A 25,935-nucleotide genomic window follows, 5' to 3' on the forward strand; every position below is an offset into this window, starting at 1 on the left:
GAAGACATTAGTGCGGGGCTGAGCTCACAGTACATGTACATACAAGGAGTGTCACTCACAGGGGACCCTCTGGATGACCCAATGTGTCACCCCCAGCTCCAGCACACACAGGCACACTCCCAGCAGTGCCGTGTACTGGGGGTCAGTCAGGACCTGCCAACACTTCTCCCGTCCTCTCCGCACAGTCTCCGCCAGGCCGGAGCGGGTCCCGGCTGTACCCCCAGGGGGGCCCCCTCTCCTGCGGACTCCGACCGCCGGAGACATCTGCACTCAGCCTCGTCTCACACACACACCGGCCTGGCCGGAAACAGGAAGCTCAGGGGACAGAGGAGGCGGTCCCGGTATAATGACGTGTGCTGTGCCTTTAGGTGTTCCACGTGTATACACGGCACAGTCCGGTGTACAAACCCTGGCCCCGCCCTCTGCTCGCGTCATCGGCGAGGGCGTGTAGACCGGCGGAAGCTGCACGTGTCCGCCATGTACAAGGAGTCGGGGTACTGGGATACCCGCTATGAGCGGGAGAGGGCGCTGCCTGAGGCCGGAGGACACGAGTGGTTCGGTCCATATGAGGACTTCGCTCACCTAGTCAGGAGACAGCTGAGGAGCGGTCTGCGAGTACTGGTGTTGGGTATACATGTTCTGTACTACTGGGGGGGACTAAAGTCTATCCATAACACAAACTTCGGGGTGCCATAGGAAGCGCTTGTCATTGGCATGTTGGGGAGATTTCATTTCCTGGGCCAAAGATGCAATTAGAAGTGATAGAAATCTGTGTGGGAATGAAAAACAAGGAGGCTGCGTTCACACCTGGGCGTTTTAAATCACCACAATTGTGCCTGCGATTTCACAGCGCTCTGCTAAACGTACAAATCACACAATGCGAATTTCAGATGCCTTTCATATTAACCACTTCAGCTCCAGAAGATTTACCCCCCCTCCCCTTAATGACTAGCCCATTTTTTTTGCGATATAGCACTGCATTCGCATATGATTGTGGGCAGAATTGTTCATATTCCGCTCCATGATTTCAAATGGCTGCAAAACGCAGGATGCCGATCGCGTAGGGTTGCCACTTTTTCTTCAAGCCAAACCTGAACACTTTGGCAGCGCACAGTCCTCCTCTTTTTTTGAAAGTATACTCTATAGCAGAGGTCTCCAAACTTTCTAAACAAAAGGCCAGATTGCGGTCTTTCAGAGCTTTGGGGATGCCGGACTGTGGTCAAAGGCAGTAGAACATGTCCAGGGATCGGTGGGAGTAAACAATGCCCCATCGTTGGGAGGAATTGTGCTCCGTTGTGGGAGGAATTGTGCCCTATTGGTGTCGTTGGGAGGAATTGTGTTCCATTGTGGGAGGAATTGTGCCCCATCGGTGTCGTTGGGAGGAATTCTGTTCCGTTGTGGGAGGAATTGTGCCCCATCAGTGTTGTTGGGAGGAATTGTGCCCCATCGTTGGGAGGAATTGTGCCCCATCATTGGTGTCGTTGGGAGGAGTTGTGCCCTGTCTCGTTGGTGTCGTTGGGAGTAGTTGTGCCCTGTCTCGTTGGTGTCATGGGGAGGAATCGCGCCCCGTCGCGTTGGTGTCATGGGGAGGAATCGCGCCCCGTCGCGTTGGTGTCATGGGGAGGAATCGTGCCCCGTCGCGTTGGTGTCATGGGGAGGAATCGCGCCCCGTCGCGTTGGTGTCATGGGGAGGAATCGCGCCCCGTCGCGTTGGTGTCATGGGGAGGAATCGCGCCCCGTCGCGTTGGTGTCATGGGGAGGAATCGCGCCCCGTCGCGTTGGTGTCATGGGGAGGAATCGCGCCCCGTCGCGTTGGTGTCCTGGGGAGGAATCGCGCCCCGTCGCGTTGGTGTCCTGGGGAGGAATCGCGCCCCGTCGCGTTGGTGTCCTGGGGAGGAATCGCGCCCCGTCGCGTTGGTGTCCTGGGGAGGAATCGCTCCCCGTCGCGTTGGTGTCCTGGGGAGGAATCGCTCCCCGTCGCGTTGGTGTCCTGGGGAGGAATCGCGCCCCGTCGCGTTGGTGTCCTGGGGAGGAATCGCGCCCCGTCGCGTTGGTGTCCTGGGGAGGAATCGCGCCCCGTCGCGTTGGTGTCCTGGGGAGGAATCGCGCCCCGTCGCGTTGGTGTCCTGGGGAGGAATCGCGCCCCGTCGCGTTGGTGTCATGGGGAGGAATCGCGCCCCGTCGCGTTGGTGTCATGGGAGGAATCACGCCCCGTCGCGTTGGTGTCATGGGAGGAATCGCGCCCCGTCGCGTTGGTGTCCTGGGGAGGAATCGCGCCCCGTCGCGTTGGTGTCATGGGAGGAATCGCGCCCCGTCGCGTTGGTGTCCTGGGGAGGAATCGCGCCCCGTCGCGTTGGTGTCATGGGAGGAATTGCGCCCCGTCGCGTTGGTGTCATGGGAGGAATCGTGCCCCGTCGCGTTGGTGTCATGGGAGGAATCGTGCCCCGTCGCGTTGGTGTCAGTGGGTAAAATAGTGCCCAAAGGGCCGCAGTTTGGAGACAACTGCTCTATAGGATTGTAACGTACCCAGGACACTTGTGGGTACTCCAAAGAGAATAGTAATGCGGTGCACATATTGCCCCCTCACCCTCCTGTCAAGCCCTGTTCCAAGCCACATTCCTGTCTGAATAATGTGTCATTTTTAGGTGGACTGAAACCTGGACTGTCCAAGTGAATTTCAGACAGGTGGCAACCCTACAATCACAATGCTCGATGCTTTTCACTCAAAGAGGAACATGAGCTTCTTTTGGGTGTCTGCATTGTAATTTGCAATAATTGCAGCGCGGCGAGATTGGGGTTCCATTAGAATTGATGGCATCGCAAACGTGTTCCGTGTTTTGCAGCCATTTGAAATCATGGCGATTCCACCCGCGATCATGTGTGAATGCAGCCTAACTGACAATTGTGCAGTCGTGCGACGCTGTAAAGTTTATGTCCTTTTTATTTTTGCGCTATGAACAAAGACCGACAATTTTAAAGAAAAAAATATTTTTTTACTGCTATAAAACACATCCAATAAAAAATGGAAAAAAGCTAGTTTCTACAATTTAGGCCAATATGTATTCTGTTACATATTTTTGGTAAAAAAAAAAAAAAAAAAAAACTCAATAAGCGTAAATTGGTTTACACAAAAGTTATAGCGTCTACAAACTATAGTGACTACTACTAGTTACTAGTGATGGCAGCGATATTCCGGCGGACTTTTGGACACTGACACTTTTTTTTTTGGGAACCAGTGATGCCAATACAGTGATCAGGACTAAAAATATACACAGTCACTGTACTAATGACACTGGCTGGGAAGGGGTTAAACATCAGGGGCAACCAAAGGGTTAAATGTATGCCTAACCAGTGTTTTACTGTACTGTGGGAGGTGCTTTTACTAGGGGAAGGCATGGATCCATACTGACAGAACTCTGTGCTGGATGATCAGCGGGTGCCAGCGGACATCAAGTCTACGGTACCTGCAGATCAGCTCCCGCTGTATATAATCTCAGCGGAGTTGTTCCCCCTGGCAGCGCGCATTCGTGCCCCAAACCGGGAAGTGTCGGATCATGTACTAGGTACATGATCCAGCACAGCTGTGCCACTTTGCCACCGTATAAGTAAGTTATAGGGGCAGCAAGTGGTTAATGGCACCTAAAAGCACAGAACGGTTATGCCATTGTGTGAAGCTTGTCACCCAAAAAAGGATCAGGAGCTTTTTTCAGGCAACAAGCTTCGTGTGGTTTGCTGCAATTGCAGCGCGATTTATTGTGCCAGAACATCAGAGTTTTTAGGTGCCATTAAAATGAATGGCATCTGAAATTCGCATTGTGCGATTTTGTCATTTTGTGTGAACACGTGTGAGATACTTTGGTGCAGATGCAGTGCAATTTGAGCCATACAAAATTATTGGGCTCAAATTGCACTGCTGCAGGATTGCATGTGTTTTGAACAGGAATAGGGTGCGATTCCTGTCTGAATCACTTGCGGTTCCCACACCACACCAGTGTGAACCAGGCTTTTTAGAAGAGCGTTTTGAAATCAGAATTGCAGCGATTCTGCCCTCGAGCCCAGGTGTGAATGCAGCCTAACCTTGTAGAGGCTAAATGCTCATTGAGGCCGGTTCCCATTTGTTGAAGGAACACATAAAAGCGCACAACTGTGGCGGTGTCATTAATTCTGTACTGTGCGGTTTTTGTGTGGCGCAATTTTTTTTAAAAAGGGTCTTGCGCTCCTTTTGTGTGTAATTCACATACAGGGAATTCCACTGAAAAGCTGCCTTTACACCTGGGCATTTTAAATCACGGGCAGAATCGCAATAGTGATTTTAAAACACTCTGATGACAAATCGCACAATGCAAATTTCAGTTGCCATTCATTTTAATGGCACCTTAAAATTAGGTGTGGTATTATCGCGCTGCAATTGCCACAAACCACATCACGTGTAGCTTGTCAGCCACAATCACAAGCAGAAGACCGCATTTTTAGGTGCTATTAAAATGAATGGAATCTGAAATTTGTGTAGTGTGATATGTCAGCAGAGCATTTTGAAATTGTGGGCAGAATCACACATCAGCACACTGCCCCCTAGCGCAGATAGCAATGCAGAGGAGCCGGAGTGGTGAATCACTCCTGCTGCTCTGCGTTGCAGTGTTAACCACTTGTCGACCAGCTCATTTATATTTAATGCGGCAGGTTGGCTCTCCTGCGCGAACCGACGTACCTGTACGTTGGTCAGTGCAAGGAGGATAGTGAGCGCGCCGCCGGCGCTGCACACACGCTTTCAGTTACCGGGAGTTTTACTGATAATTTCAATATGAAAATTTCACTGAAGCTTTTAGGTTGGTATTGCCCACATTTCTGAAAGGTTTACTTTGATGTTGGTACTGGGAGCGCCTGGCTACTCTTCCATTCTTTGGACGTATTAATGTATGCTCAGCCAGAGGGTGCATCTTTATAGGTCAGTCAGCCAGCCAAGAGATCCTCTGTTGAATTGTCCCTGAAAATCCAGCTGCCTTTATAGGTCTATGGCCAGTTTAGGAGTAGGATTAAAAAAAAAAAAAAAAAAATTAAAAAGTAGATTTTCACTTGAATTAAACAATGTAATTTCTCACCTATATTTTTGATAATTTTCTAATACATATCCACTTGTCAACCACCCTATAGCAGATTTACTACTACAGGTTGGCCACGAGGTGCATATACATACACATGTGGCCAACATGTATATGTATGTATGTATGTGATTCTGGATAGGGGGATTTGTCACAGCAGAAGCCGATCAGCTGGTGCCGGCCAATGGATGTCCACCAGCACCCGCTGATCCTCAAGGAGAGAAGCTGGACAGAGCTCTGCCTATGTAAACAAGGCGGGGCTCCCTCCTGACCGGGGGAAGTGATAGATTTTCTTTCTCATCCCTGAGTAAAAGCACCACACACAGTACACATTTAACCTTTAGATCGCCCACTGACGTTTAACCCCTTCCTAGCCACTGTCAGTACAGTGACAGTGCATATTTTTAGCACATATATATATTAGATAGAGAGAGAGAGAATTTTTTCTTTAAAAATTGTCTGTCTTTTTTTTTATTTATAGCGCAAAAAATAAAAGCAGTGGTGATCAAATACCACCAAAAGAAAGCTCTATTTGTGGGTAAAAAAACGATATACATTCTATTAGGGTGCATGACTGCGCAGTTGTCAGTTAAGGTAATGCAGTGTCGTATTGCAAAACATGGCATGTCATTGAGGGGGGGGGGGGGTAAATCTTCAGGAGGTCAAGTGGATACATTGAACTAACTGCATGCTCTTTGTAGAATGCAGAATCAATTTGTCTGTCCATGGGCCCATGCTAGAGTACCAAAATAAATTTGAAAATGTGGTTCTACTTATTAGGGATCTAAGCTGCATGGATGATGAGTCTTACTAGGCCTACCAGCGCAGTACCTGACCTTTTTTATTTTCTAGGATGACTGTTACAGTAAAAAATATTGGGTCATTTGTTTACATTATATCTTGTTCCATGTATATTAAATGTTTAATTTCATTTTCACAGGATGTGGGACCAGTTCACTGAGCACTGATCTGTATGCAGAAGGTGTGAGCCCAATTATCAGCATTGATTACTCACCAATTTGCATAAAGGAAATGACAGAGAGAAACGCTGGCATTCCTGAAATAAGCTGGATGGTGATGGATGCTCGACAGCTTAAGTTTCCTGACAAAAGCTTTGACCTGGTTATTGAGAAAGGAACTTTGGATTCAATGATGGTGGATGAGAAAGACCCTTGGAACATTACCCCAGCAACTGTTAACTTGGTAGATGAAGTGCTGAGTGAAGTAAGAATGTCATATTTTCCTTAACCCCTTTACCTCTGGAGCAATTTTTTAATTTTTCACATATGATAAAATCAGCAATGTTGGCTATAAACTTAAACCCCCAGAACATTATCTTTTTTTCTGAACACAGAGGCCTTGTAAAATCAAAGGATGCCAAAAAACAAACAAAAAGGATGGCAGTTGCAATTCTTTGTCACACAGTATTTGCGCAACTGCTTATCCAATTTATATGTTCAGGAAATATAATTTTAGGAAATATAATTTCTTTATCGTACATCACAGATCAGGTTATAATCATTACTATCTGGGTTATGCGCCGCCTATAGGTGAATGGACACTGACAGATCAATCAAACCAGAAGTCCTCCCCTATATAACCCCTCCTATACAGGAAGTACCTCAGTTTTTTAATCAGTGTCTGTAAGGCGGTGGCCAATGGGGGCAGTGTGCTGTTTGGTCTGGCCAGGTCGTTTTGTGTGTGTGTGTGTGTGTGTCAGGAGTTTTGGGCTGCATCCAGGCACTAGAGCAGTGATGGCGAACCTTGGCACCCCCAAATGTTTTGGAACTACATTTCCCATGATGCTTATGTACTCTGCAGTATAGTTGAGCATCATGGGAAATGTAGTTCCAAAACATCTGGGGTGCCAAGGTCTGCCATCACTGCACTAGAGGGTACAGGATCACTCGTATAGCCTACCCTTGTGAAGTGTAGGCAGGAAGTAGAAGGGCGGACATTTTTTGTGTTTGAAGCAGCTTTATGGGTAGATAATGAGGTCAGAGTACTACCTATGGGAGAGCTGGGAGACCAGACAGTGCAATTGTATACTGCATTGGTGCATAATTTGCATATAGGTATATTTGCTGCCTAATCCGGGGGGGGCTTGTACAACTGTTTGTCGATACACCCCTGTACTGGTAGCAATGCACTTAAAGGAGTTGTGTCTCCAGGGTAGCGTGCATTTGATCTGCAGGATTAGGCTGCACTGAAGCAGCATAGAGGCTGCATTCAGGATGCGTTGCATGTGCTTGACTAGTCTTGAAAAACTAGTATGGGGCCAAGTGCAGGTGGGCAGGTGCAGCTTAAATATGACATTATGGCATGCATACCTATGTAATTGCATTGAAGTATGTACATGCGTATTTGCATAAGAACTGTGTACATGCGTGTTGCATGGAACTGCATACTGGTATAAACTGCATAAGGGCATGAATGGCAAAAATACATACTGGTATAACTGCATACTTGCATACCTACATGGACGCATAGTGGTAGACCAACATGGTTTTGGGCCTGCATCCTTAGTGATTTGTAAAGTCTGTTTTTTTTTTTTTTTCTTTCTCTCTAAAAATAAGAAACATGTTATGTGTACCTCCTCTGTGTAATGGACTTGCACAGAGCAGCCCTGATCCTCTTCTTCTTGGGTCCCTCTTCGGTGCTTCTGACCCCTCCCTCCTGGCGAGTGCACCCACAGCAAGCAGCTTGCTATGGGGGCACCTGAGCCAAGTCAGTTTCCTGTGTCCAGTCAGATATAGCTCCGCCCCCCATCTTTCCTCATTGGCTAACTGATTTTAATTGACAGCAGCGGGAGCCAGTGGCGCCGCTGCTGTGTCTTAGCACATCGGTAGGAGAGTACAAGGAACTTCTGGACAACGCTGGAGAGAGATGGGGCTCTGTTAAGTATTAGGGGGTGCTGGGGCAGCTGCTACACACAGGAGGCTTTTTATCTTAATGCATAAGAATAAAAAACCTTCTGACTTTACAACCCCTTTAAGTGACTGTGTACTGTTTTTTTTTTTGGCAAATATAGTTGCTACATTATTTACCTATTATACGAGTTAAATGGCTCCAGAAGGGAGAGGCGGCCTGGGGAAGTGTTCACATCTCCCGATGGACCAGTGGTACAGTGCCTTGAAAAAGTATTCATATCCCCTTGAAATTTTGCACGATTTGTCATGTTACAACCAAAAATGTAAATGTTTTTTATTGGGGGGGCGTGGCCTGGACGGCATGGTGTGAGGCGTGTGAAACGGGAGCTCTGCTTACAGTATATCCGAGATTGCATATCCTGGGGCTATCAGTAGAGTTTATTTATCCATTGCCGGTTCCCCGACTGCACTACACCTACGGAAAACATGTCGCCGCCAAAAAAAGCAACAGAATCGGCTGCCAAGCTAGCCAAATACCGGCACCTGGACAAGGAGGCCGGGGAAGAAAATGGCACCGGAACCTCTTCCCATATGGACTCAGCTGCAGAGGACACGGCTCGAGTACAGGAGGCGATTTCTGATTGTAAAAGTACCCTGACGGGTAAAATCGAGGAGGTTAAAATTGATGTCTCGCTGATCCGTCAAGACCTGCAGAGACTTAGGGATCGGGTGACAGAGACCCGCATCAGCCGCGTGGAGGACGAGGTGCCGCCGTTGCAAGTCACTACCGAACGGCTCCAGCATCAGCTTGCTATGGTCTTAGCCAAGCAGGATGACATGGAGAACCGCCTTAGGAGATGCAATTTACGCTTTGTTGGGCTGCCAGAGGGATCAGAGGGCTCTGACCCCCCTCCCCCCCCCCCCCCTCATTTCTTGAAAATCTCCTTGTCACTACCTTTGGAAGGGCTGAATTCTCTACAACGTTTGTAGTGGAAAGGGCGCATAGGTTGGCTGCTAAACCTCCTCCCCAAGGCGCACCACCTAGAACATTTATAGCCAAAATGCTCAATTTCCGGGATCGTGACACCGTCCTTCGTCTCAACAGGCTGAAGGGTAGTATACCATTCAAAAACAGCGAGATCAAGGTTTTCCCTGACTTTTCGGCCGAAGTCCAGAAAAAGAGAGCGCACTTCACCGAGGCCAAGCGACAGCTGCGGATCCTCCATTACTCCTACGCTATGTTATTTCCGGCAAGGCTTCAACTCGTCGGAGAGGATCGTGCGCACTTCTTTGATTCGCCGGAGGCCGTCCTTGCTTGGCTAGAAAGCAGGGCGGCGCCGGCAAGGGAGCCTGCTTGAAGCTTCCCCTGTTGCCCACAACAGAATACCTGGCTCCGGCTGCGTGCGAAGATCCTCGACATAAGTGTGATTTCCAGCAAGCCCGGAATTGCCTGCTCTAAAGGTACTGTGAATTTCCCATTCTGCCCAGAACTTCCTTTCATCCGGCTCTAACTAACCTCTGGATTTATCTTTGCATTATTTTTTTTTTTTTTGAAAGGACTGCACCGTCCCCCTCCGTGTGTTAACTTCTTCCCCCGCACTACAACTATGCTTTAAGCTGCTGGACTCGTACTATAGCCCCACATTTTTTTTTTTTCCCCCTTCTTTTTTTTTTTTTTTTTTTTTTTTTTTTTTAAGGCGGGCTGACAACCGTCATGACACCTGTGGTTTGGACTAAACCTTCCATCCTGCAGATGTCAGACCGGGAGTCTCACTCCTTACGCTGCTGTTTGTTCTACAGCAGATAATCGCTCCCCTAGGAGCGGGTGCCCCTCGGGACCCCGCTGTATTCAATATCGACTGTAATGTTTGTCGATTGTTACAAGTATGGTTTCCCTGGCCTGTCCGGTCTCTATTGGGTACATCCGCTATTTACTTGATGCGATATTTGGCCGGGCACGCCAGTGTGTTTTTGTTTTTTTTGTTTTTGTTTTTTTTTGTTCTTTTTCTTATTTTCGAATATTTATGTTGTTTTATAGTTCAGTATAACTGTTGTATACAGAGGAATATCAAAGATTGGTGTTTGACTGATAACCTGGTTTCTGCACACTGTATTCTCTTTTTGCTTGATGTCAAATTGCTAATAACCCGAGGGCTCTTGCCCTGGTTGCTGGGGGCCCCCTTGCCTGGTGCTGTGTGTCTCCCTGTATTCGGGGGGATGGACGGTGGGGTGCGCGGGCTCTGGTAGCCGGGGACCTAGATATCTGTAGTTTGCTGATATGCCCAGTATAAAATGTATGACATGGAATGTTCGAGGAATCAGGGCAAGACCTAAACGTAATGCAGTCCTATCTTATGGCACAACGAGCAGGGATTATAGTATTGGTTGAGACCCACCATACAGGTCAACTTTTGCTGGCACTCAAAAAACCATGGGTGGGGTGGCTCTGTCAGGCACCTTATACTACAAATTCCAGAGGGGTAGCTATCCTGGTGGCTAAAACAGTGCAATGTGTACTGCTGACACTTAGATCTGACCCCCAGGGTAGGTTTTTGTTCCTACATGCCAAGGTCATTGGTCTGGAACTCTTAATACTGGCAGTCTATATACCTCCCCTTTTCCAATTTAGTGTCTTGACCGAGGGTTTTGCATTTATGTCACGATTGCCCACTGTTCCTGCGCTGTGGCTAGGGGATTTCAATAACGTCATACACAAAGACCTAGACAGATTAACACTGATGCCATCTGGCAACAGTGGCCCTCCCTACACTAGATTCGGTAAACTCCTCCAGGATCTTGCCCTGGTGAATACATGGAGATACCGTTATCCAACGGATAATTCTATGTCACGTATTGACCTAATATTAATATCCCGTACTATTCTCCCCAGTTTGGGGTGAGGTAGGCTTTAATCCACGTGTCCTTTCTGACCATGCTTCATATTGGATTGAACTGCGGATAGACTCTCCTCCCACGATATACACCTGGAAGCTGAATCCCTTTTGGCTGACGATAGTTCTGGACTTGAAAGATTCTAGCACTGAGTGGGAATTTTTCTTTCAGATTAATAGACTCTGTACCATTTGATGTGGTCTGGGACTCTTTTAAATCACATGCCAGGATGATACTATCCCAACGCATAGCCAGATATTGCAAAAATTCCTCTCAGGTGGTTAAGCAGGCGGAACAATCCCTTACGGAAGCCGAAAAAAGCTTCTCTGCCAACCCTTCCCCTTCTACAGTGGACCAGCTAAAACTACAAACCAGGGTGGTAAATAGTCTCCACTTTGAGAAAGCCGAAAGGAAAATATTCTATAGCAAGCAGAGGTTGTAGGAGTGTGGGGAACGGGCGGGACGTCTCCTGGCATACTTAGCCCACTTGGATCATAGGCCTCCTACAGTAATCTCCCTTTGCACTGCTGATGGGGTTCTGTTAACTGATCCTGATATGGTGGCCGGAGAGAGTTCCGTTCTTTCTTTGCGTCAGTGTACTCCTCTACCACTAATAACCCCCGGGAAGAGATGGTGACACTTTTGGCTGACATAGAACTGCCCACTCTCTCACAAGACCATACTTGAGGCTCCCATTTCCACAGATGACATACTGGAAGCTATGTCCCTGCTTTACCCATCCAAAACACCTGGGTCAGATGGACTCCCCCTTGAATTTTACATGACTTATGCTGAATCCCTGGTCCCTAAACTACACAAATTATTCTCCCATATATTTGAATCTGGCTCTCTGCCCTCTTCTATGGGCGAGGCATATGTTGTACTTATACCAAAACCTGGTAAAAACCCAGAACTCCCTGAATCCTACCGCCCAATATCCCTACTCCAGTTAGACATCAAGATCCTGGCACTACGTTTAAATAAAGTGATTCTCACATTAATTCACCCGGACCAGACTGGGTTCATGCCTGCTAAAAACATGGTATATAATCTCCGTAGATTGCATATGAATATACAGGCTGAACATGATCAATAGGGCTCCAGAGTAGTTGTGTCTCTCGACGCTGCTAAAGCGTTTGATTCAGTCGAATGGTCGAACGCGTTTCGGTTTTGGACCCAACTACATTAAATGGATTCGACTCTATCAAAGTCCGCGTGCCAGGATCTTGGTCAATGGCAGAATCTCTGATCCCTTTCCCCTTTCGAGGGGTATGCGCCAGGGTTGCCCATTGTCCCCAATACTATACGCATTAGCAGTGGAACCCCTCGCTTACTCTCTTCGGACACATTCAGGTGTCCGGGTCTGAGTTGTGGAGATTTGGTGGAGAAGATCAGTTTATATGCAGATGATATGCTGCTATACTTAGCAGATGCTGGCCCATCCCTACAGTTGAAGCTCTACTAAACTCTTTTGTGTGGGGGACGACTCGACAAACTCTCATGGCAAACGCTGAAAAACCCCACAGAGCTAGGAGGTGCGGCACTACCCGATTTTAATCTCTATTACCTAGCGGCGCAACTATCCCATTATTTCTACTTAGACAAGCACGACAAAGACCGCTACTTGACCCTGATCTGTTCCCCCTATGCTCGTGGGCTGACCCACCCTTTTCAAATTCTTCTTAGAGAACCAGTAGGTGCTGGGACATTGGGGAACCGTTGGGGATTACTATATAACCACTGTAGAATATGGCAGGTGATGGGGCGCAAGTTGAAAACACCAACTACGCATTATCACACACCCCTATGGGATAACCCTGGTCTGGATGAATTGTTAACTGTACCAGATCCTGCCCTATGGATAAGCCAAGGGGTGAGATATTTGTCTGATGTTTATTGTGATACTGCCCTGAAATCATTCCAACAACTTAAGGAAGAATTTAACCTTCCCAATTCTATGCATTACAGATACCTCCAGCTCTGTCACGCCCTTCGGGTGCAATTTGGCGATTACCCCCCCCCCCCCCCCCCAACATGGCACTTGGATGTTTTAAGTGTTGTGTGTTGTAACGGGACAGGATTCTCGTAAACTTATTTCAGTGTTCTATAATTCCCTGCTCTGACCTGCAGCAGCAATTCTTGCCTACAATCTGAAGAATCGCTGGTCTGGGGACGTGGGGGAGCTGGAGGATGACGAGTGGGAGGATGCGTTAGATACATGCAAGAAAGTTTCCACTAAATTGTCGGATCGCCTTACGCAGCTTTATATTATTCATAGATCATATGTGACCCCTATCCGTCTGGTCAAATACAAACCTGACCATAATCCACTATGCCCCAGGTGCAGCAGTCCTTCTAGCACTTTCTTTCATTTAATCTGGTCATGTCCAGAAATACAGGACTATTGGTCCCACATAGTAAAATTTATTCACGATGTGATGGGCTCTCCCCTGACACTGTGCCCTAAACAATGTCTACTGGGGGTGTTCCCAGATCCTGATTCGGATAAATTTCACAAAATATTCCTTCAAGAGGTATTATTTGTTGCTAGATTACTTATAGCAAGAAAGTGGCTACAGGCTGTCACACCAACGCTCCAGGAATGGATATCAGCAGTTAATAGAGTCTTGCCATATAAAAAAGAAATATATGCCCACAGAGAATGCCCTGCCAAATATGGCAAAATTTGGGATACCTGGCTAGGGAATGCAACCACATGTGATGAGATTACAGACTGATACCATAGGGGTTAACTCTTTTTCTCGTGTTTTTCCTTTTTTCAATCAGTTTATTTAATTTGTCTTTGCTAATCTTTCATCTAGGCCACGAATATCAATTATAACTAATAAACAAGCATTTGTATCGCAACTTTGCATATTGGAGTTTTGTAAATCAGGTTGTCAACTCGGTTTATCCTGCAGATATTGTGTATTACGTGACTGTAACAATACTGTATATAACCTGTATACCTCCTATATTTTTTTTTTTCAAATAAAACACCATGTTATTTGTAAAAAAAAAAATGTATTTTATTGGGATTTAATGTGCTAGACCAACACGAAGTGGTCTGGCATTGCAGTGATTCTTGACGCATTAGAATGTCATTGAAGTTTATCAGAGATACGATGGACTGCAACGGCATCACCCTAAACGCGCTTAATCTTGGTTGATCTCGGAGCCTAAGCAGGATTGAGCCTGGTTAGTACTTCGATGGCAGACTGCCCGGGAATACCAGGTGCTGCAAGCTTTTCCCCTCCAGAGTGAAGGAGGCATCTGAGGCTGCTCTGTTTCGAGAGTATCTCAGGCCAGAGGATCTTGGGGCAGTCTCTGAGGTGGTTCACTCCGTCTTTAGCTGACGGAAACCCGGTAGGTTAAGTACGCTTCTTGGGGACCTTCAGAGTCCGCCACAGAGTCATCAGCCTTTTGCCTTGCATTGGCTCTTGGAGCAAAAGTTGTGGGCTCATTATTAAAAACACTCAACTAGTAGCGGCTCCAAAACCAAACTAGGGCATGAGGTCTATCTTAGATCTCAATGCATTAGACAAATTTTTAAACATCCTTCTATTCAGATGAGGTCAGTCCGATCAGTGATGGCCTCTCTGCAAGAGGTGGATTTTGGGTTTCCATAGTCATCAATGATGCATAGCTTCGTGTGTCAGTTTTTTCCAGGCTCATTAAATGTTTCTGCGATTTGCAGTAGAAAGTCACCATTTTTGTTTTGTGACATTGCCCTTGGGGCTGGCCACAGCCCCCCAGGGGTTCAAAAAGCTCCTAGCCCAGGTGCTGGACTTGCTGAAGATGCAGGGGGTGTCAATCTCAGGATACCTCAATAATCTTGCTCAGGGAGCAGTCAATTCCAGATTTAAAGCAAAATATAGGAAGCAAAGGGTATCTTTCGATACATCTCTGCAGGGGGAAATTATATCTATGATGAAGCAGTTCCCTACGTGCAGTTCTACTCCAGGTCTTTTGTAGAGGATCGTTCTCTGTCTGAAACATGAAGGTCCAAGCCTTGGATTGCCCGAGGGCTCTGTCCCCAGAGTATTGCAGAGGTCGAATTGATGGTTGGTTGATCGGAATCTGGAGAAGGGGAAATTTCTTCCTTCCAGTGATATGGAAGATAACCACTGATGCCAGTCTGTCCAGTTGGGCTGGTTTGGAGGTGGCTACAGTTCAGGGGACTTGGTCTCCACAGGAGAGAATACTGCCCCCATGCATTAAGGTAAAAACCCTTCTGCTAGCAGATGCCCCTCCCCAGCGCCCCCTTGCCCCCTTATACTTACCTGAGCTCAATCTTGTGATGTGCACAAGAGCAGCGTTCCTCTCCCTACTTCTCCCCCCTCATTGGACAAAGAGGCAGCAGCGTTAGCCATTGGCTACTGCTGCTGTCAATCACAGCAAGTTAGGGGGGCGGGGCTGGGGCTGGGGCTGATGCCGCTCGAGCGAGCATGCGCAAATGCCCCCACTTGGGGTAGGAGCCAGGAGTGTCAGCGGGGGACCCGAGAAGAGGAGGATCAGGGCAGCTCTGTGAAAAAACCTATGCATGCACAGAGCGGGTAAGTATAATCATGTTTGTTGGGGTGTGTGGTGATTTTTTTTTTGTTTTTTTTTATTTTACTTTTACTTTTTTTTTTTTTTTTTTTTTTTTTTTTTTTTGAATCACTTTTAACTGCTTTTACCATTATTTCCTTTTATCTGGTATATTCAATGTTATGCTTGTTAATATATGCAGAGTCCTAACATGGTTTTCAAGGTAAAATGATTCTTATCAAAATTGATCAGATAAGGAGCATCACCTAGTTGTTGTCATCACTCTGCTTATCCTCCAGATGCTTAGCTCCCAGTGTTAGACTAACAGTATTATTTTCTTTTAAATGAACGAATAACTGGATTACATTTTTGATTTTTTTTTTTCTTTCCTGTTTTGTGCACTAGGTGGTGCTGTTGGTTTGACAATACATGGAGCATCATCATTCCTTTTTTTTTTTTTTTTTTTTTTTTTTTTACAGAAAATACATTTTAAAGCTCATTCCTCAGTTTTCATACTCCTATTTGTGTTGTTGGCCAGTATGTTGTAAAGCTTTTGATTTTAACCACTTCAGCCCTGGAAGGATTTGCACCCTTCCTGACCAGGCCATTTTTTGCGATACAGCACTGTGTCGCTTTAACTAACAACTGCGCGGTCGTGCAACATTGTACCAAAACAAAAATTTGTCCTTTTTTCCCCACAAATTGAGCTTTCCTTTGGTGGTACTTGATCACCTCTGTGGTTTTTATTTTTTGCACTATAAACAAAAAAAATGCGACAATTTTGGGGAAAAAAAAAACTTTTTGCTATAATATCCCAAAAAAATTATTTCCTCATCAGTTAAGGCCGATATGTATTCTTCTTCATAATTTTGGCAAAAAAAATCGCAATAATCGTATATTGATTGGTTTGCGCAAAAGTTATAGCTACAAAATAGGGGATAGATTTATTATTATAATTATATATATATATATATATATATATATATATATATATATATATATATATATATATATTATATATAATATGGATTGCAACGGACACTTCTGACTTTTTTATGGGACCAGTGACCTTTATACAGCGATCAGAGCTAAAAATAGCCACTGATTACGGTATAAATGTCACTGGCAGAAAAGAGGTTAACACTAGGGGATGATCAAGGGGTTAACTGTGTTCCCTAGGTATGTTTCTAACTGTGGGGGTAATGTGGCTGACTAGAGGAAGAGAGAGATCATTGTTCCTACTTAGTAGGAACACACAATCTCTCTCCTCTCCCCTGACAGAACCGGGATTTGTGTGTTTACACGTCACGAGCGATCACGGGTGCTCGGCTGTGTGCGCACCTGCTACAGCGTCTTCAAGAGCCGACGTACAGCTATAACGGCTCGCGCAGCTGTGCCAATCTTCCGCAGTATAACTGCGGCGGCTGGTCGTGAAGTGGTTAAAATGCTTACATTATTCTTCATACATTCTGAAGTACAATTCATGGTAAGTATTGTAACAGGGCTGCTGTAACCTTTGCTAAAGACTATTTGTTGATTCTCCATATTATTATTTTAAAAAATTATATATATATATATATATATATATATATATATATATATATATATATATATATATATATATATATACATGTATATGTATGTATGTATATATATATATATATATATATATATATATATATATATATATATATATATATATATATATATATATATTTTTTTTTTTTTATAATATGGAGAATCAACAATTGCTTTATATTATAGTAAAAAAAAAAAAGAATTGTATTGTATTTGACATTTTAATTTAATATCAATTAATTTAATATCAATTGTTTAAATCAAAATAATTTATTGTTGGCCATTATCGGCATCTTTTAGCATTTGAGAAAAGTGCATCCCTTTTTTAAATTCTATTAAAAAAAACGCACTTCCCTGTTGAAATGCAGGAAGAACGCATCAATAACGCACCTGTGTTATGTCTTTGAGCCACATGACACCACATGAGTACAGTAAAATCATGGCAAAACCACATGCTTAATCTGCGCCATTATTAGCACCTTTTTCTCTATCAGCACAATGCCGAAAACGCCATTTTCGGCTGCTCTCTATCTCTCTCTTGTTTTAACACATGGGGTTTATTTACTAAAGCTGGAGAGTGCAAAATCAGGCTCACTTCTGCATAGAAATCAGCTTCCAGGTTTTATTGGCAACGCTTACCTGAACACGCTGAAGTTAGAAGTATGGCTACCATACACAGCTGCACCAGATTCCCAGTTTTAGTAAATCTCTCCCACAATGACATCTTTATTATACAAGTATGACACTTGCAATGAATCTCTCTTGTGCTGGTATAATAGAAGTTGTGTTTTGTGTAACTCTTGTACTATAAGTGTAAAACTAGAAGACCTTGGTTCCTCCTGTTGAGATATATATTCTTAGTATTAAACACGGTAGAGCTGCACGATTAATCGCCAAGAATCGTTATAGCGATTTTATTTATTTTTGTTTGTTTTTTTGTTTTTTTCCCTTGTGATCTTGACAAATGTTTCACTATTTTTGCTATGCAAATAATTCTCTCTGCTCTTCTGAAGCCACAGCCCTCAAAAGAAAGGAAGAAAAAAAAAACGGGCAGTCTGCCAAGAATCACAACATTCTTTAGCAGTGGAACTAAGTCTAACCATTGTAACAATTTGTCCTTTAGATCAAAGGAATAGACTTTGTGTGTAAGTGAGGAAAGTTTAACCACTTAAACACTAAACCTTTTTCTGACATTTGTTGGTTTCAAGTTAAAATCATTTTTTTGCTAGAAAATTACTTAGAACCCCCAAACATATATTTTTTTATAATATATATATATATATATATATATATATATATATATATATATATATATATTTAGTAGAGGCCCTAGAGAATAAAATGGTGGTTGTTGCAATATTTTATGTCACACTGTATTTGCGCAGCGGTCTTTCAAATGCATTTTTTTTTGGAAAAAATTACTTTAATGAATGTAAAAACAAAACAAAAAAACTAACCAGTAAAGTTAGCCCAACTTTTTTTTTGTATAATGTGAAAGATTCTACATTGCGAGAATCGTGATCTTTTTATTCTAAGCAAAAAAATTGTGATTCTTATTTTGGCCAGAATCGTGCAGCTCTAAAACATTGTACATTAAATTATTGAAAGAACAGTTGAGCTTCATTTGTGTACATTGTTTACATGCAGTGTGTGTGTCTAGAAAAGGAACATTTATTTTGCAGGTATCAGTGTTGCTCTATGAAGTACTGTTTGTGCTTTTAGGCCTGTGACTTGTTGCTGCTCTTATGTGTGCATTGACTATTTGCAATTTGAATGACAAATTTACAATAGAGGTGATGATGGCCATTGAGCCTGCCTAGCAGTTGGCATATGCAGGTATATAATTCTATTTACCATTGTAAAGTTTCTATACACTGGTTTTAGAAGGACACTTTAAAATCTTACAGCACTTAGTGTGTCGTTTTATATTTTCAACTTGTGGTAATGACCTGTGACCTTTTCACTAAGCGAGGGTGGGGCTTCTAGTACTCAGAAAACTGTGGCTGTATAAGTTTCCATGGAGACAAAGTCAGTGTTGTCTGCTTAGGTTGTCTTGGAAACTGCTGCCTGGAGGCATCTTTTTAGTTGGACAGACACAAATGCTTTTCCTTCTCCACTGCGTATCATACTGTTGTGACACCTGTATTGTTTCATGTTGGCAGTGTTTGTTATGATTTGGCTAGCTTTACATTAACATTTTGTCTCCATTAGTGATGTGGTTTTATTTCCTAATTTTTGATGTCTATTTGTATGGTTGTTCACCTAAATGTTCTGATTTTTTTTCTCTCTCAGGTTAGTCGGGTTCTCACCCCCAGTGGATGCTTCATCTCAGTTACATTCTCCCCTCCTCATTTTCGCACCCGACACTATGCACAACTAAAATATGGCTGGTCTGTGTCATGTGACACCTATGGAACGCACTTCCATTATTTTCTGTACACTATGCTGAAAGAAGGAAAGTTGACACCCTATGATATTGAAAGAGGACAAAGTCTTCATAAGCCACGTGTTATACCAGATACAGTGCCAACGATATCCACGTATGAAGATGAGGACTTCTTAAGAAACATCCAGATATGAATGTGTATATCAGTTTTTTAAATAACTGGCATTAAATGCAATAAATGTCCTTGTATTAGGTAATAAAAAGGAAACTGAACTGTTCACATTTAGGTAGATGAGAAAACAAAGTTACTCTGAATGCAAGATTCTACAACAATGTGCCTTTTAAATCTATTGTAGCAAAAATAGTTTACATACTATAAAACACAGTAGTTCAAATTATAATGTGTTATTAAACCTGGGGCAAGATGTCAGTCAATGAACTACTTGTTTTATCAAGAAAATGCTGTTACTATATTCAAAAAAAGAAATACTGCTTTTTTTATCTGACTGTTCTAGAGATTCATTACTGTAATGGATGTAATGATCGCCTTATGTAACCCAGTGTTAATTTTGGCAGCAAATTTCGATTTAGTCTTTTGACTAAAATGGCATTTTAGTTATTGGTCCCATTTTAGTCTTCTGCAATTGTTAGTCATATTTATTTGACTAAATCTCCAGTATATTTTAGTCGACTAAAATCAAATGTGTTTCGTTAAATTGTAATGCATTATTTAAGCATTTCTGTAGAATTTCAAAACTCATATACTCCTGGAGTAAAATTAAAAAAAACACTTTTTTATTATTTTTGTGTTTTCTATTTATGACAAGAACACAGATTTAGCCGTTATTTAACCACTTCCGGACCGCCGCACGCCGATATACGTGAGATCACTTTTATCGGCGGTGGGAGAGGGGCCCCCTCTTCGGTGCCCTCCGCCGCTACCGACAAGCGGCAAGACTATCGGATCCTTCTCTTTCCTGGGTATGAGGATGAGTGAGGGGAAGATGGCCCCCACCTGTCTCCATACCATTGTAGGGAGGAAGCAACGTCAAAATGTCACTTCTACCCATAGCTCTTAAAGGGCCATTTTATTTTATTTTATTTTTTTTCAAATGACAAAACTTTTTATTTATTTTTTATTGCATTTTGACCCCAGATCTCATTTTTTAAGAGGTCCTGTCATGCTTTTTTGCTATTACAAGGGATGTTTACATTCCTTGTAATAGGAATAAAAGTGACACTTGTTTTTTAAAAAAAAAAAAAAAGTGAAAAAATAAAAGGTAAAATAAAATTAAAAAAAAATTTTTTTTTAAATGCGCCCTGTCCCACCGAGCTCACGTACAGAAGCGAACGCATACGTGAGTAGCGCCCGCATATGAAAACGATGTTCAAACCACAAGCGAGAGCAATAATTCTAATTCTAATTCTAGAACTCCTCTACTCAAAGCACGCAACCTGTAGAATTTTTTTTTTAAATGTCGCCTATGGAGATTTTTAAGGGTAAAAGTTTGTTGCCACTCCATGAGCGGGCGCAATTTTGAAGCGTGACATGTTGGGTATCAATTTACTCAGCGTAACATTATCTTTCGCAATATAAAAACAAATTGGGCTAACTTTACTGTTGTCTTATATTGTAATGAAAGTGTATTTTTTTCCCAAAAAAGTGCACTTGTAAGACCGCTGCGCAAATACTGTGTGACAAAGTATTGCAAAGTATTCTAGGGTGTTAGAAAAAAATGTATAGTGTTTGGGGTTTCTAAGTAACTTTCTAGCAAAAAAAAAATGTTTTTAACTTGTAAACAACAAAGCTCAGAAAGAGGCTCGGTCCTTAAAGCGGAGTTCCACCCAAAAATGGAACTTCCGCTTTGCTGGTCCCCCCCCCCCCCCCCCCAATACCTGTCTAATACAACCCGGGCATAGATACCCGTGCCACCCACGCCACTTCCCGTCCTAACCCCCTGCGCTGTCTTCTGGGATACACACGGGTCCCAGAAAACAGCAGGGACCAGTGGGATAGCGCAGCGTGAGTTGCGCATGCGCAGCAGGGAACCAGGAAGTGAAGCCGCAAGGCTTCACTTCCTAATTCCCTTACCGAGGATGGCGGCGGCAGCACCTGACAGCCAAGGGACAGATCGGCTTCGTAAGGACAGGTAAGTGTCCATATTTTAAAAGTCAGCAGCTGCAGTATTTGTAGCTGCTGCCTTAAAAAAAAAAAAACGGCAGAACTCCGCTTTAAGTGGGTAACATCTCTAATCTGTAAAACCAAGTTTTGTTACAAAAATATTGTTTTTTTTTTTGAGTCACAGCTTCATTCCTTGTTATAAGTGCATGCTACTTTTCTGTTGTTGATTAAACAAAATAAACCTGAATTAATATATATATATATTTATAATATAATTTTTATATTGTTGGCTCTTGAACAAGTAGCCCAAAGCCCACCCACACACTGCACAGTTAATTAAATCACTGTGTGGACAAATGCTTGCACGAGTGGGACATACCAAAGAGGAAGATCCTAAGAGTTATAACAGACAGTAGGAGTAATATGGTGGCAGCATTTAAACAAACCGCAGCAGCAGAAGAACCACCCAGCTCTAGTGAGGACTCCCCCATGACAAAGTCCAAAATGAATGATCTGCAGTGAGCCATTTTTATTTTACATGATGACACTACAGTCAATTATCAAATGGATATGAGATGAATAATCTTGGGCCTGTCTCCTCTACTGGTGTATCTTTGTTATTTTTCCACTTTATTTGTATCTTGTGTAAAACTATTTCCATAAGATGTTGGACCGGACACAAGTAACTGATGATATGTTCAAGCCAATGATTACAGGGTTGACAAAACAAGCAGCTGCTGCACTTTGTGAAAACCCTTGTTGATGTGGCAGATGAGAATATTCATGAACTGCTTAAGAAGGTAGAGGAGTATGCCCGCGCCATATGAAAATCCACATTGCCCCACTTACAAGATAAGGATCTGTCTGACTCTGAAGATGATCTGTAAGAGGAGAATATTGAAAAATCACAGGAAGTGGAAGAAGCACCATCCCCATCAAAGCAGCCAGTCTTTTGGTTTCTTTCAAAATGCCGCAGAAGACCCAGGAAGAGCATCTCCCCAAACAGGCAGCATAGAGCAGCAGATCAATCTGATTAGTAATCCGGTGCACACAATCCATTTTGCTATGGCCTGCTTCCTGCCCTCAGTGGCCTGTTGTTCCTTAGAGTAAATTTTTTCTATATACCAGTATATCATTTTTGAAGCACTTAAAAGAGCAGTGCACATAGTTTGCTGTGGTGGTGCACTGGCTTCACTTGGCCCGTCATTGGAGGTTTTCTGTAACGGTGGCATTGAATTAGGGCAGGGGTAGGCAACCTGGGGTCCTCCAGCTGTTGTGGAACTACATTTCCCATGAGGCATTGCAAGGCTGGCAGTTACAATTACTTCCAGAGGCATGATGGGGACTTGTAACTCTGCAACGGCTGGAGGGGCCCTGGTTCCCTACCCCTGAATTAATAAATCAAGTTTATTATGATTTTACATTCTCTCTCACCCCACACAGTCAGCTCCAAGTTGTCTCACTATAATATACCACATGTATGGCCCTTCCCAGGGCCGGCTTTAGGCTCCCTGTGCCATGCAAACATTGACAGTGCCCCTCCCAGTGACCACGTCTATATTTCGCCTATCCCCTTCCAGGATGGCACACCTGAGAGATGAGGGCTCCTCCCTACAGGAAACACAATCAATTGACAGCTTGTTATAAGCCCCCACCCTATTTCCTTGGTCCCCAGTATTGATTGTGTTTCTCCCGAACACAGCAGCATGTTTTTGTTTTGTTTGAGACCAAATGACCGGGAAGGGTCCGATAGTCCCCTATTGAGACAGGTTCTAGGGAAGCCGGGGAGGGCTGAACTAACCTGCAGGCTTGTCCTTATTCTCACAGGTCGCCCTCAAGGTTGCACCAGCGCTATGGCCTCCATCGCTGTAACGCCGCCACCAGCTGCTCTCTTCCTCCTAAAGTTCATGGGAAAATCCATCTTGCATTGGAGAGGAAGTGCTGCGCTCCAGGCCTCACTCTGGATAAGTTCACCTCCTCACAGGAAGTGGGCAGCACCGAAAGAGCAGCACAACCTGGAAGTGCCTCTAAAATGCCGGAAGAACAGCGCAGAGAGCGGCGGGGGGAAGAGCAAGACGGAGCAAAGCGGCGGGCAGCAGTCAGTTCACTGTACTAAGCCCTCAGCAGTACCAGCAGCCCAGGACCGGGCCAACCTTCTCATGGAACAGGAGGAAGGAATGGCAACTACAACTGTGGGCAGGTCCAAGTCAGAACTCGGTGAGTAAACCCCCCCCCCTTGGAAGGGGGTGAGAGGCTCTGGTTACTAAGGGGTCTGAGAATCCCTGGGCCAGCCAGGACTGGCTGGGGTCCCACTAATCACCTTACCCTCCCCCTCCCAATACAACAGGGTATAGCTCCTCAAAAAAATGTGGGTACTATAAGGATAAGCTTCCAAAATCCCATCCCAAGTCCTGCTATAAATGTATTATTAAATTAGCAGGGAAAGAGGCTTCAAACTTAATGAAGAAGTTTTTCATCCATGCAGACAGAAATGCTGGCAACAGTCAAATCTTTCCTTGAAGCTGCCGGGCAATCAACAGTCCAGGGCCCTGACCCAGAGGAGCTTGCCCCTAGAGAAGACCCATCTTCCCAGGAAAGTCTCTCCGGAGGGGGACCTAGTGCTCTCCTCCCACCCTCACAGTCACTACCTCAAGCTCAGGTAGAGGAGGATGGGGGAGAAATGGAAAGCCAGGTCAAATCAGACCACAGCTCAGATGGGGAGGTGGATTCAGACCAGCTAAGTGAGACACAGGAGGATGTCAGGCTAAGGAGACACCTCTTCACCCTGAAGGATCTGGATGGGCTCCTACAGGCGATATATGAAACAGAGGAGATTCCAGAGACCCCCAGAGTGACCTCTGCACAGGACAAGGTATACAGGGGGCTGAGCAAGGCACAATCCAGGGTGTTCCCTCTCCATCAGTCCCTAAAGGATCTGATTCTACAAGAATAGAGGGAACCTGAAAGTTGAATTGTCAGGCAAAAAACCTGGAAAAGGAGATTTCCCTTTTAAAGAGGGTGATGCTAAGACATTTTTTAAGCTCCCAAAACTGGATGCAAATCTGTCTTAAGTCACCAAGCAGTCTGACCGCTCCTTTGAGGATGCAGGTAGTTTTAATGATCTGAAGGACCATAGATCAGAATCCCTCTTTAGAAAGGCTTGGGATGCAAATGTATCAGCCATGGGTCCAGGCTTAGCAGCAGCCTGTGTAGCCAGAAATGCAGACTTCTGGGTGGAGAAGCTGACCAAACACCTGTCACAGGAATCCTAATCAGATGACATCCTTGACTCCCTATCAGTGATTTGAAAAGCCATCGCACAGCTTGCAGATGCCGCAGTTGAGTCTGCAAGAGCCTCGGCTAAGATGGCCGCATTAATCCAACTCAGCTAGAAGAGCTGTCTGGATTAAGGCCTGGGAAGAGATGTCGCATCAAAGGGTAAACCTATGCGGCCTTCTCTTTCAGGGCTCATTGTTGTTTGGCCAGAGCCTAGATGAGGTCCTGTCTAGGTCCTCAGAAAAGGTTAAGAAGTTTCCAGTAAAGCCCAAGAAGGAAAAAAAATTTAAATGTTGTGGCTCCCCAGGGCAACAGCAGCATAGAGCCAAAAATGAGCCCAACAGGGGGTGGGGCAATGGTAGGGGGTAAGGCAAAAGAGCAATTTACTGTTTTCCTCCCCCAGAGTTGGCACCAAAGAAACTAAGTGATGCCAAGATCAGGGTGGGGGGGCCGGCTGTCTCACTTTGTCCCACAGTGGGAAAATATATCAGACAGCGCCTACATCTGCCAGATCCTGCGAGAAGGTTATCGACTGGAGTTTTTGGCAAAACCCCCCTTATGATCAACCTCACACATATTCCCCCCCCCCCCCCGGGATGCCCTGAAAAGATCAGCCCTTCTGGATGGTATCCAGGAATTGGTAGAACAGCAGGTGGTGGTACCCATACCAAAAGAACAACAATACCAAGGATTCTATTCCCATGTATTCGTTTTTCACAAGCCGTCAGGAAATTATCGGCTTATAGTAAACCTAATAAACCTGAACAAGTTCTTGGAATACAAAAAAATTATGATGGAGAGTATCTACTCTGTATGCAAAAACCTCATGAAGGAGTCCTTCACAACGACACTAGTCCTCAAGGATGCCTACCTGCATATTTCAATTCACTTGGATCATCAGGCATTCTTGAGGTTCGCAGTAGTCATCAGAGGGGGGATTTTTCGCTGGCAGTTCAGAGCCCTCCCATTCGGGTTACCAGCCAGCCCAAGGATTTTTACCAAAATCCTAGCAGAAGCAGTATCCTTTCTACATCTCCAGGATATAACTCTGATTCCCTACCTGGATAACCTACTGGTCTCTGGACCATCAGTTGCCCAAGTCAGATCAGACACCAACAAGGTAATGTCGGTCCTGGAAACCCTGGGCTGGATAAACAGCATGGAAAAATCCTCCCTCAAATC

At 44.5% G+C, this 25,935-nt stretch overlaps 2 protein-coding genes across 2 annotated transcripts in view; one reads left to right on the forward strand and one right to left on the reverse strand.

Moving 5' to 3' along the window:
- ALG3 (ALG3 alpha-1,3- mannosyltransferase) overlaps positions 1 to 437 on the reverse strand; it is a 38,740-nt gene extending 38,303 nt beyond the window's left edge. Inside the window, exon 1 of the mRNA XM_073626589.1 lies at positions 60 to 437. Within this exon, the coding sequence (XP_073482690.1) occupies positions 60 to 264 (205 nt within the window). The 5' untranslated portion in view covers positions 265 to 437. The remainder of the gene's footprint in view (positions 1 to 59) is intronic.
- On the forward strand, positions 309 to 20,156 carry EEF1AKMT4 (EEF1A lysine methyltransferase 4). Its single transcript, XM_073626590.1, has 3 exons — positions 309 to 628; positions 6,040 to 6,323; positions 19,262 to 20,156. Exons 1-3 carry the CDS (start codon positions 478 to 480, stop codon positions 19,547 to 19,549), a joined length of 723 nt encoding a protein of 240 aa, XP_073482691.1. The 5' UTR covers positions 309 to 477; the 3' UTR covers positions 19,550 to 20,156.
- Positions 20,157 to 25,935: the final 5,779 nt, after the last annotated feature.

This window comes from Aquarana catesbeiana, linkage group LG04 (genome assembly GCF_042186555.1).
Source record: "Aquarana catesbeiana isolate 2022-GZ linkage group LG04, ASM4218655v1, whole genome shotgun sequence".
Classification (NCBI taxonomy): Eukaryota; Metazoa; Chordata; class Amphibia; order Anura; family Ranidae; genus Aquarana; species Aquarana catesbeiana.

Coding starts and splice junctions, on each gene's coding strand:
- EEF1AKMT4 (XM_073626590.1), top strand. CDS start 478: ATGTACAAGGAGTCGGGGTACTGGGATACCCGCTATGAGCGGGAGAGG. Junction 629..6,039: donor TCTGCGAGTACTGGTGTTGG/GTATACATGTTC, acceptor TCATTTTCACAG/GATGTGGGACCAGTTCACTG. Junction 6,324..19,261: donor TAGATGAAGTGCTGAGTGAA/GTAAGAATGTCA, acceptor TTTCTCTCTCAG/GTTAGTCGGGTTCTCACCCC.